This window comes from Balaenoptera physalus (genome assembly GCF_965194825.1).
Source record: "Balaenoptera physalus genome assembly, chromosome: 15".
Lineage (NCBI taxonomy): Eukaryota > Metazoa > Chordata > Mammalia > Artiodactyla > Balaenopteridae > Balaenoptera > Balaenoptera physalus.
Window position 1 is genome coordinate 51843572 of NC_138894.1, and position 13242 is coordinate 51856813.

The following is a 13242-nucleotide window of genomic DNA, read 5'->3' on the forward strand; positions in this document are numbered from 1 at the left end:
TCTCTTTCCATATATATTTTTTCTTTCTCAGGCATTCTGTGCAGGAGCTTTTATTCAGGAGTAGCTGCTGTTCCTGCAAAAGCCTGATGAGCTTCTCAGTTTTCCTGGGACCTGAGGTTGCCATGGACACGGAAGGCTGCGGAGGCTGGCGGCTGTGCCATTCCCCACCCCTGACGAGCCAGCTGGCTCCGGCAAGTGTGTTCACTATTTTTGACAAGATCAAAGGAATGAAACAGATCCCTGCTCCTAAGTTCTGCTCTCTACCCTCTGTAGGCGCTCGAGGTCCTGCTGTGAAAAGCTAGGCTGATCTTGAGGCAGCCTGGCACATGCTGGAGGGTAGGCATTTTAGGAACTGGGATATCAGGAGCAGAAGAATATCAATATGACGCATGTCTCATGGCAACAAAATTGGAGTTAAACCAGGGAAGATTCACGGGTACACTTGCTCTTATTCTCCAGATGGCGTAACTCCTCCCTAAAAATCAAAAATATTCTGTTCTCTTCTCAGGCCACAGAAACCATTTGGTCTGATCCTCTTAACTGACTGAAGGGGCCACTTAGGATGAGAGGCAAAGTGGCTTTTTAAAGACCTTGGCCTCCTTACTCTCACTGTCTTTCCCATCACCCTACGTGCTAGTTGGACCACAGACTCTGGCTTTGGGCAGAATTATGGAAATAGTGAGGTTTGCCTCTCTCCCTGCAAACTGATGGCTCCACATTCAGGACCTTAATACCGATCTCCGCCCAGGCCCCTCTATGGTGGCAGCCCACCGATCCCGCCACGGGCTTATCCCTCCCATCCGGGGTTTATTCCTCTTTATATCCCTACATCTGACACAGGGCCTACAACACGTTTGAAGAATGAAAAAAAAATAACCTTCCCCAAATGTAAATGCAACTGCAATGTCCCATCTCATCGCCATTTAGGATAGCTACTATCAAAAACAAAACAAAACAGAAAATAACAGGTGTTGGTGAGGATGCAGAGAAGTTGAAACCCTTGTGCACTGTTGGTGGGAATGTAAAATGGTGCAGCCTGCTGTGGAAGACAGTATGGTGGTTCCTCAAAATATTAAAAGTGGAATTATCATTTTTTCCAGAAATTTCACTTCTGGGCATATACTCAAAAGAACTGTACACCCTGTTCATAGCAGCATTATTCACAATAGCCAAAAGTTGTAGGCAACCCATGTAACCACTGATGGATGAATGGATAAACAAAATGTGGTATATACACACAATGGAATCTTATTCAGCCTTAAAAAGGAAAGTAATTCTGACACATGTTACAACATGGATGAACCTTCAGGACATTATGTGAAATGAAATAAGCCAGTTACAAAAAGACAGATACTGTATGATTCCACTTATATAAAGTACCTAGAATAGTCAAATTCATAGAGACATGAAGTGGAATGGTGCTTGTCGGGGACTGGGGGATGGAGAAGGGGGGATTACTATTTAATGGGTATAGGGTTTCAATTTGATAAGATGAAAAGAGTTCTAGAGATGGATGGGGATGGTGGCTGCACAATAATGTGGATGTATTTAATGCCACTGAACTCTATACTCAAAATGGTTAAGATAGTAAATTTTATGCTAGGTGTATTTTACCACAATTAAAAATAATTTTAAAGAAATCTTCCCAATCAAAACATATTCTTCCTATGCCCCAATTTCTCTTGGTCCTTCACTCCATAAAACGTAAATAATAATTGGTTTTAACCCCCTAATGGTCATCGTAGTGGTGGGATTCACATATTGTGTCAGGTGCTGTGTGTGTGTGTGTGTTGGTTCTAAATAAAACTCACCACACTCTATTCTACATATGCATAAAGATGACCCTCACTGTTCTAAAGCTTTCTCACAAAGGGGCATATCTAGGGATGTTAGCCAGAGAACAAATAGGGTGAAATCCTTGCTTTTTAAAAAAAACGATAAAACGATAAAAAAAGATAAAGCATAGAATATCAAAGAAGGTGGGTGAGAAGCAGCTGCTTCCATTCACCCCCTGGACCTCACTGGTTCCTAGATGTCTCCCAGGTCAGTGTCCTGCTTGATCATACATGCCAGCCTAAGCCCTCGGCACTGTATCCGGATGGTCCTGACGTGAAAGTGAGAGGAACTTATCTGATCTCCCTTTGCCCTTCTTGGGACTTGCACCTCTCACAATAAATGACATGCATGCCTTCTTCCCATCTATTGCACTGTGTAAAACGCCTGCGGGTTGTAACGTTTAAGTCCAAATTCTGGTGCAGCAAGTACAGCTACAAGTAAATTCCTGCCTGGCAGAAGGATCAGTCTACGGCCACTACTTCAAGAAACACGTGAAACAAAATATTCTGGCATCTCTGAAATAACCCCTTTTTGGTCAAGGCCCTCATCATCTCTTTCTCCTGGTTTATTTCAGTTGCTTTCCAACTCCAGCCTCACTCAACCTCCCCAGGATGGCAGGGAATGCCTCACTCTAATCCCTCAGAGTTACCTAATGCCTACAGGATAAAGTTCGGGGTTAAACTTCCTAGCGTGAGGTAACAGTTCCTTTATTTGCGGTCTTGGTCTCTCCGCATTCCCTGCCCTTCCCGCTCTCAGACACTCAGCATTACTGTTTCTTAATCCCCCGTTCTTCTTCCCACCTGCACATAGTGGCACACCCTGATCCTTCAGAGCCTGGAATGCTCGTCTCAGATGTCACCATCTGGTGAACTTCTACTCAGCTTTCAAGATCCATCTCAAAGGTCACTCCTTCTATGAAGGCTCCATGGATTGCCCTGGGAGCTCTTTCCCCAGAGACACCACTTACTACCACAATAGACTAAAACTTCTCTGAAAGCTGGGACCCTGCCTGTTCCAAAGCAAATCTGCCCCGGACCCCAACATCAGCCAAGTCCCCGGGATGGGTTCTAAAAGTGACCCACCCTAGAGCACGGATGCTGCACCCTGGGTACTTAATGCTGGCTTGGCCCACTCTGAGCCCCTGCTCACCACTTCCCCTGTGACCCACCATTTCTTACTCCCTTTACCCAGTCTGTGCTCTTATATTGTTCAGGTACAAGCATGTCTCCCGCACTAAGTTATAAACTTTGTAGAGAGTAGGAACCACGTATCACTCCCTTCTGGATCCTCCACATTTTATGGCTTAAGACTGCACATGGCAAGAGCTAGATTTATTACATAAATAAACAGACAAATCCCCATGGCATCTGTGGGCATGACTTGGAGGAGGTAGGGGGTAGGTTGGGAGTTTTGAGAGAAACCAGAGAAACTCTAGGTGAGCTGAATGTAGCTTCCTACCTCCAGTGGAGGATGAAAATTACTTGAAACCTCTTGGGCAGTTCTCTGGGAGATGGAGAATTGGTAGGAAAAGGGAACGCAGTAAGGAGGAGATACAAGGCAAGGACACAGCATGCCACACTCAGAGGTGAAGTGGTGGCTTGCTATGGTAATAGAAGGTAGCATATATCTTCAGCAGTCTTAAAACTCAATGGCTTGAGTTAATAATAATTATAGGGACTTCCCTGGTGGCGCAGTGGTTAAGAATCTGCCTGCCAGTGCAGGAGACACGGGTTTGAGCCCTAGTCCGGGAGGATCCCACGTGCCGCGGAGCAACTAAGCCCGTGTGCCACAACTACTGAGCCTGCGCTCTAGAGCCCGCATGCCACAACTACTGAGCCCACGTGCTACAACTACGGAAGCCTGTGCACCTAGAGCCCGTGCTCTGCAACAAAGAGAAGCCACCACAATGAGAAGCCCATGCACCGCAATGAAGAGTAGCTCCCGCTCGCCGCAACTATAGAAAGCCCACGCGCAGCAACGAAGACCCAACGCAGCCAAAAATAAATAAAATAATTAAAATAATAATAATTATAGTAGTGGTAGTAATAATAGTAGTATCAGTGGTAGTAATAAAAATAATAATAATATGGAAAAGTACTCAAAATGTTAACAGCAGCTGCCTCTCGGTTCTAAAATTACAACCAGTTCTGTTGTGAGTTTCCCCCTGTTTTTCTTTAAAACTCAACTGCCATTTGCTCTGGAAACAGTATATGAATGGACATGATTTTTAAAAACTGAAATTATATTTTAAAAGCCACAATATACTTTACCTCTAGAGTCCCAGTCAATGTGTGTAATGTAACTAGAAGCACCTTTACAGATGCCAACCCTTTTGCTTGTAAGGACGTTGTAAATATCCACAAAGTTATCATGGGACGCCACAGCAAGGTATTTTCCTGTATCTATAAAGAAAAAATGAGTGGTTAACACCAAAACATTTTATGTGGGAATTTACTTCCAGGAACTTAGCATTTTTAAATGGGTTAAAGGTCAAGGAAATATTTTAAAAGGGTCCACTCTTGTAACTTTTTGTCCCAACACGTTTTAAAAAGTTTTTGCTGTCATCTTCACCTTTTGAAAATTTAATGTCAGAGATCATTTCTTTTCTGTGATGGAAGGAGACCATGTCTTCAACAGTGTCGGCATTTACAACCAGGAAACTCCCATCATTCAAGCCAACTGCTAAGGCTTTCCCATCAGGGGAGAAGGCACAGCATCTTCCACCTACAAAAGAATCCACAAAGAGCACTGTTGTGATCCGCGACTTTGCTACCAAACAAAGCAAATGAAGAGATGGGGAAATGTGCATATGTTCATGGACATGTGACTGTGTCTTTAAATTAGCACTCCTGGTGAGAAGAACTAAAACTTCATAATTTAAAACATCTCTTCCCTCCAAACCCAAGGACAATGATCATAATATTAAAAATAAGTTTTCAATTTCTTTGAGGTTTATCCATTCATTTCTTCGTATCTGAATACCTGGAGTTTTCAAAAGACAAGTAGAGTGAAGGGGGAAAAGGAATAAAGGATTAATATAACCAGTATTTCTGCTCCCAAGATGTGATACTTAAGAATGGGAGTTCTGTAATAAAATTTCTGGAAACGCATTTTTTTCATATCATGCTTTACACACAGAACTTACTTTAGAGCACCTTGGTGTTCTACTTTTAGTCACTCTAATTCTCCGATCCGTGGATTATAATCCGTAATTCTAGAGGTGGAAGATTTTGTTCCTGTCTCTTCTGTCATGAGAAGAACGGAATATGGACATTCTCTCCAAGGGTGTCTGCAAAACTGGGCTGAGGGGGCTACATGATCAATGCTTTCTACTGCTTTGTAGGGTCACAGGGAGACATTTCCGAACAAAGAGTATGGACTCGGTGGGGGGTATATTTAATAAGAATCCTATTTAAGGATATGCCCCTCCCTGGCCCTGTTCTTCTTATTGTCAAGACTTTGGTGAGCAGAGCCCTAGGATGGGACAGTCATGCAGCCTGGTGCTAAGGCATTCCGAAGTGAGCTTCCACACCCACCCCTCAGCCACTGTTCAGAGCCGGCTGAAAAGCCACATTCACACCAATAACTTTAAATTGGCTCATTTGAAGTATAATATACCTTCCTTCCTTTCTTCATCCATTCACTTTGCAGTTATTTACCTACTACGAATCAGGCACGGTGCTAGTGCTGAAAGAACAGAAAGACCAGCCCTTGAGGAGGGACAGCAAGATTAGGTTAAGCATAAATATTTACTGTACGAATGATAAAAGGGACAGTAAAAGGGAGAGCTATTAATAATTACACCAGGACACCAGCTGTAAACTGGGTTGAATGGCCATCCTAACTCAGATGTGTTAGTTGTTCTTTTGAACTAATTTTTAACCTAGTGAATAAAGTCCATTGGCTGATATTCAAGTCACTCACAGCGAGGACTTGGTCTGTTATTTCCCCAGTACAAATTAGTGGCCAAATTATTCAGTCCTGTAGTGGGTAAGAGCATGGGCTTTGGAGTCAGACTTGGGTTTGAATCCTGGCTCCACTACTTACTAAGGCCCAGAAGTTCAGTGTGAAGACAGGCAATATGGTGGAGGAAGGCACCATCATGCAGCGGCCACAGGCGTGCTCTCTGAAGCCACGCTGCCTGAGTATGAATTCAGTTCCATCACTTACTAGCTGTGCAACTTTGGGCAAATGACTTAAGTTCTCTGTGCCTCAGCTTCCTCATTTGTAAGTGGAAATAATAAAGGCCTTACTCACTGGGTTCCCATGAAGACCAAAGGCAAAGTGCTAGCACGGTTACTGGCTCAGCAATATTAGCCACTGTCATTACTGTCACTACTGTCTTGACACCTTTTTTCATCTTATCCCCCTAGAATACTCTCCCCATGTCTATTTATAAAAGTACCTAGCACAAATACTCTAGGGCCAGGCCCCGATCTCACCCTTTCCTGTCTTAACTTTCACAAATCCTTTGAGCCTCGGCTCTTAGGTTTCCTCCCTGATGGAGTTGTCTCTGGCAGTGGGCCTTACCCTGAGCCTCCATGATACCTTGTTTGTGCCAGAGATCTTTTGTTTGTCTGTCCTCACCCACTCTCCACCCTGCTCTGTGCCAGGAATTAGCCTGCCTGGACTCTATCAGTGGGCCTCTCACCCCCTGGCTTCTGATTCATTTGGTCAAGGGGCAGCAGGAGCAGGAGACTGGAGGGAGGGTAACGGGGAAGGAAGGATAAAGCACGGGGAGGCTGCGGCATGCGCTCCCTTGGCTGCCTCCCTGTGGGGTCACTGCATGCCGGCTGAATCTCCGGGCTGACGATCACAGCCCCTGCCAGACTGTCATCTCACACAGCTCTCACTTTCAAGGTTCCAGCAACTGCCCCTCCTCTTGTCCCTTCAGGCCCAGGGCTGGCAATGGTACCCGGCTGTTACTAGCTGCATCGTGCTGCACCAGCCCTGGTCATTTCCTATACCCTGCCCACCCCTTTATAAATAGCCCCGTTCTGAGACGCTCCTCAAGTTACCCAATTTGAATGGACCAGCCGTTGCTGGGAATCTGTTCAAATCTTGTCCGTCTCTGACACTAGAGACGTGACTGTTCATCCTGGGATCCCCAGCGCCTGATATACAGAAGCTGCTCAATAAATGTTTGCTGAATTTGCACTTCTTGGTATACCTCTTAGTTCTAGTGCATACGGGTGTTCAATACATATTTATTCGTTTCTTGATATTAACTATTATTTTTAAACTGACTTTCATTTTTCAGTAATAAAATCAGTTCTGGAGACTGTTAGGTATAAAAATAAGCAGCATTCTTTACAAGCTGATGAGTTTCAACTGACTCCCACAGTTCTAGATGAGAAGAGGAAGGACATATTGCCCCCAGGTGGCAAATGTCTGTGCAGTGCAAGGAAATAAAGAATAGAGCTGGGCACTGGTAGATCAGGCCAGCCTTCTGGAACGATTCTGCAGGTGATTAGCTATATGTGTAGCAACAAACACTAAATCCCCATCACCCAGCATATCTGGGGGCATGTAATAGGTGTGCTCGGTAAATATTAGCTGGATGAACAGATGAATGAATCCAATACTTTCGGATGTAAATACTTGTACAGATGTGTACGGGGACGTCACGTACCTTTTTTGAGTTTCCGTACTGCCAGCATACGGTGCTGGGAGGATAGTTCCCAGATCCGCAGTGTTTTATCGTCGCTCACTGTTGCGCAGACAGGCAGGCGAGGGTGAGCCGCCAGCCCCCATACTTCTCCTTCCATGTGCCCCTGTAGGGGAGGAAACGGGGCAACAAAAACCAGTTCATGCTTCTCGGCTAGCCCTTCCCGCAAGTATCCCAAACAGGTTCAAATATGAACAAACACAGTTTGAGTTTCCTGGAGCCAAAGTGATTGTACTGGATAAAGTTTTCCCTTGAACTTGAATCTAGAGCTGGGCCTGCGTGATGCTAAAGCATTCATTTGGAAAGCAAAGTAGGGACTCACATTGCTCCTAAGTTTTGTTAATATGATGCCGAACATCTTTCCATTTAGAAACATCCGAGTAAATAAGGAACTGCTCTCATTTTATCCTGTTGTTTGACATTGAATAAACACAGTATATATGCATCTTTTCATAAAACAGCTTGTGACACAAACCACTTTCTTCCATAAAACCATATTCTAAAAAATGGAGGTACCACTTATCTCTGTCAGAGGAATTGGACAGCAATATTCTTGTTAATTAATTCTATTTCAGTTCTTTGAATGCACAGATTTGGCAGAGCAGATTAGAGAGAGCTAAATTTTTATTTCAAGTGTCCTGGGTATAGCTCAGGGTTAGCATTTATTCACAAATTGTTCTATCCAGGGAGCACAGAAAACCGAAAGGGGCTTGATAGGCATTGGACCAATTCCACATGCCGACGTCTTACCAAAAACACACTTAACTGGCTTAGAATAATAACTGAGATGAAACAGTGTTTAACGAATGAACAATCAGGGAGAAAATGAATCTGATTTTTCTAACTCATCACTCAGTAAAGCAGTGTAAAGAACAGATTAGATACGGAACAATAAAACAGACCAGATTGTTTACTGAATTTCTGCTTTTAGTGGCTAATTATAAAAAGGCTTTGCTTAGTAAAGCAAGAAGGAAGACCATACACAGGCATCTGAAAGGTGTTTGTCGTTGGAACGCTTTGGGGAACAGGTGGCTCTCCAAAGAGAAACTGGAAGATTCCGGTTTAACTGGGAAGCTGTTTGAGTAAAACAGTAATTTGGCAGAAGATACAAAGTTCCCAATACAGCTGACATTCAAATATCTGAGAAGGGCGTAGATATTGGTTTTGAATTTATTAGATTTGGAGCACCCAACATCCCCAGTTTTCTAGTTTTCTTCCCTTTAGAAGCCTCCCACCCCCAAGGCCATGGTCAGAGGATGGGTCAGGTGTGAGCCCTCCCTTGTTCTCCACCAGACTGGATCTGCTTGGGGCTCTTTTACAGACTGAGTCCTTTTGCACACAGAGGACAGGGTTGTGGGGCTCTGAGACCCTTTCAAACCACTGCATCATATATTGATTTAAAATGGTATTTCTTTAATCTAATATGATTATGTACTTTAATTCCTGGATCCTATAGGAACGGACAGTAAGTGAGGCAGGCTGGAAGTCTCTTGAGTGGCACAAGGAAATGAGCTTGGGACCTTACTTTCCTCCTGACCACCCTAAAGCTAATAATAACCAGCTGCATAATTGACAGTTGATTATATTCAAAGTGTATACAATGGGGATTTTCAGAACTCACCTCCTGTCTCTTCTCTCCTCCCCCAAGCCTATTCTCTTAAAAAAAAAAAAAAAAAAAAAAAAAAGCAATCTATTCCAAGTAACATTGAATTGCCGTGCTACAGAAACTGGAAAAATGGTTCTGAAATCTCCACACAGCAGGATAGTTGATGGGCTTAACCACGCTGCCTCTACTATTCCTAAACTTTCCCTCGGCGTCCACCTCTCAGGACAGGACTGTCAGTCCCTAGAGTAAGCCCTATTCCACCGCACAGAGCACAGGGCTGGTCTTGGCAGGAGCCCAACGAACACTGATTGAACTGAACTACTGAGTTCTACCTAGGAGGAGAGGGCAAATGATTGATAGACTGGAAGAGGAAAGAGAGATGCTGAGATAAAGGAAAAGAATGGCACACGTGTAAGGAGAGAAGATGGTCCTCCCAGCTCCACCGCCTGCCTGCCTAGTGCTTAGGGGGCCATGCCTTCTGCACTGTTTTCATGCAGTCTCCATGCTGAGGCGTGTGGAGAACAGTCTGGTGGAGTGACAAAGAAAAGGCTCTGGTACCCGACAGAGTTTGGTGTGAATCCCAGCCCTGCAGTTCTTAGCATTTGGCTGTGGGCAGTTTACTGGGTTTTGAGCCCCTCATCTATAAAACAATTACAACTAAGCAAAGCTGTCATGGAGATGAGAGAGGAATTTTGTACAACAGTATTGCCTGACACATAGTAGGTGCTCAACAAATGGCACCTGTGGTTATTTGCATTATTAGAACAACAGAAACAAATATAGTAAAGAATAGAGTTGTAGAGAATGAAAAAGTGAAAAGCCTTTATTATCAAGTTTAAAACATATTTAAACAAAATTAGCTCAGCTATTATTTACTTTTTAAAATTTGAAAATGTAGAGTTAAAATCTTACGGTGCTATTTAAATCATATTGTAGTATAAATCTTACAACATACTTAGCAATATAGCATGTGGCAAACAGTTTAAAGTCTCAAAAATTTGAGGATTAAAAAGAAAGAAACACTGAACTTTCAATAAAATTAAATAAAAAGTCATGGTCAGAAAGAAAAAGAAATTAGCTTGGAAGGAAAACGAAGGCAAGTGCAGCTGCAGAATAAGGAAGTCGCCCCTCAAGGACGCATCTCAGCACAGTTCTCAATCTGGGCTGCCTGTAGCAATCAGCTACAGAGCTTCTGAGGTTTGCTTCTAACACAGAACTTTTTTTAAAACACAGGTTCTTACTCAAGATATCCAGGGTGGGACCTGAGCACATGCACTTTAAAAACATGATCCGTGATGTGTGTGCAGACCTGCTCTCAGGTGTAGCAAATCAGAGGGCCCCTTTCAGTGGGATTTTGGGGGCTAGTCCTAATACAGCAAGGCTGCAGGCATGCATCAGGTCAGGGAAGGAGGCCTAGCTCCTCAGACCCACAGAAGTCCTAAAGCTTAGATAACCAGTGCATATTCCTTCCACTCCACCTTCTGAACCCACACCCTCATCCCTGCCCGTGCCTCTTCCATCTGTAACTATGGCCTATCCATCACCAAATTGGACAGGACTACCTCCTCACCTCCACAGACTCCCACCCCCTCAGGTGACGTGTGATCACTTCTTCGATCTTAGAGGATTCTGCTGATGTTTATTTTAATCTGATTTTACCTGAATAACATTTTGAGGGGAGAGGAAGTGTAAAGAGTATGTTATATGTTTATGTGAATCAAGGCTGAGACTAGAATGATGCACAAAATCTAAGGAGACACATATATTTGGTGTATACAGAGCAAATAATTTTTATTAGTTTGACAGATTTTGACAGATCAAGAGGAAATATACCCAAGAAGCCCCACCCACACCTGGACCTGATTTAGACAATGAGATTATGGACTTTGAACAGATACTATGATGGGATAAGGCTCTTGGGGACCTTGGGAGGGGGGGTGTATTTTGCATGTGGTAGGGACATGATAGTTGGTGGCCAGAGGGCAGACTGTGCTGGACAGGTGACCCACATGATGCTCCTGGTTTTCACACTCTTGTGTAACCACTTCCCTTTGAGTGTGGTACAGCCTGTGGCTTGTTACCAACCAATAAAGTATGGCAAAGGGGATGGATGTTCATGATTACACATATGTGATGATATGATTATGTTATTTAAAGTTACTTAAAGGCACAGTAGTACCCGTTTTTCCTCTTTCCCTTGCTCTCTCTGAGGAAGCAAGAAGCCATGTTGGGGAACCCCATGTGACGAGGAACTACAGGCAGCCTCTGAGAGCTGAGGGTGGCCTCTGGCCAATAGGCAGCAAGAAACGGAAGCCCTCAGTCCTGCATCCCCAACGAACTGAACTCTGCCAACAACTCGAGTGACCTTGGAGCAGATCCTTCCACAGTTAAGCCTCAGATGAGACCACAGCCCTGGCCCTCATTGCAGCCTTACAAAACCTTAAACAGAGGACCCAGTTAAACTGTGTTCAGACTCCTGACCTACAGAAACCATAAGATAAGGAATGTTTTTGTTTTAAGCTGCTAAGTTTGTGACAATTTGTTATACAGCAATAGATGACTAATACAGCATTTGCCAGACCCTGAAAGTGAGTGTCTCCTTAAATTTTGCATCCTAAGTGACCCCCATTGCCTTACCCTGGTTCCAGCTCTGGTGTGAATTGTGGTTTAGGATGTGTGCAAACACAGTACCTGAATGAGCAGTGTCATTGGGCCGTTCTTATCAATTTCCAGGATCTCTCCATTTTTCGTTCCCACCAGGATATGTCCATGTCCCAAAGTGATGGCACGAATTGAAGGGTTATCTTCCAAAAGCAAGCCTGAGGAGGAAAAATTGCATTTAATACTGCAAATGTTGTATTTAATATAATAAAAAATAAAACGATTGTAATGATTATATAAATTCTGTTTTTATAGTTCCAAAGTACTAGGTACTAGGCAATTATCCTTGATATTTCTACCAGGAGCCAAGGGCTCTGAATGTGGAAGAAAAAAAGACAGTTGATTTGGTAATGGTTTTCTAAGAACTTAGTACTATCTTTTCCATCTCTATGAACAGAAAGATTTCTACTGCATACTCGGGAGTGGCACCTTTTGAGCTGGTTGACAATGCTGCTCTTTTAATGGCATAAGTCTTCAAGCATCTTTCAAACATATCATCCCAGAGTTCCACAATTCCATCCTTTCCACCTGTTACAAAACCCTGTGAAGGCACACATCAGAAGAATTATATACACATCAAAATGACAAGGTACCCACCCAGCCTCAAAAGGATTTCCCCTTGGGTAAAGAAGCTTTGTTTGTGTTTTCTTCCTAAGTATAGGAGGCTGAAAAATCTGAATGAAAACATAATATTAATATAATATTTTCTGGAAACATCTCTCCCCTATTTCTCTAGCAGGATTAAACACTTTCTCATTGTGTGTCCATTTCACTTTCTTCAGACCATTGGTTGGAATTTGGCACCCTGAATCATGGATGGTCATTTCTGTGCCCAGTCCCCTGAATGGAATGTGGATTCTTACAGAACAGGACCAACCTCAAAGTCTGGCAGAGTTTCTGGAATCTCATATACTCCTGCTGAATGAATTGGAATTAACATCACAATTAAAAATGACTGTTAAGTATTTTAAAATATTTACTTCCAGGAAAAACATCATTATTTATTACTAAGAGTAACTTAGGTATTCCATATAACAAAACTATCCTATTTTGTTCAATACACAACAATTTCCACAATAATTAAAATCCAGATTAATTTTTACAAAACCTGGAAAGGAAAAAGCTTAACATATTGGGTATTTTTTGCTAGATGATGATTTTTACTCTTGTTCTAAGCTTATGATTTCTTGGCTTTATTAGTTTTCCTTTTTGGCAACTTATATATACAAACTGTTCTTTAAAAAGTTGTTTTTTTTTTTTTTTTAAGAAAAATACTGAGTAATTCATTCTGTTTTCTCAGAAACTTCTAATGTACTTCATTTCAATGAAGTTCACAAGGAAATAATATTTTGGAAGTTTATTACATTAAATATCCTTATTTATCCTTATTATAGATTGTGAATCTGGGGACATTCACTCTCCAAATTAAATTTAAATGCAGTATATTATAATCTGATATCCCTGCCATTTC

At 42.7% G+C, this 13242-nt stretch overlaps 1 protein-coding gene across 14 annotated transcripts in view; it reads right to left on the minus strand.

The window, feature by feature from the left end:
• Window positions 1-13242, minus strand: part of EML6 (EMAP like 6) — a 351593-nt gene that overhangs the window by 67723 nt on the left and 270628 nt on the right. For all 14 annotated transcript variants that reach the window (XM_082426244.1, XM_082426236.1, XM_082426246.1 and 11 more), the window contains 5 exons: window positions 12201-12312; window positions 11802-11929; window positions 7469-7610; window positions 4408-4560; window positions 4107-4238 (listed from right to left, as the gene is read on the minus strand). In XM_082426244.1, coding sequence (XP_082282370.1) covers window positions 4107-4238; window positions 4408-4560; window positions 7469-7610; window positions 11802-11929; window positions 12201-12312 — 667 coding nt within the window. The remainder of the gene's footprint in view (window positions 1-4106; window positions 4239-4407; window positions 4561-7468; window positions 7611-11801; window positions 11930-12200; window positions 12313-13242) is intronic.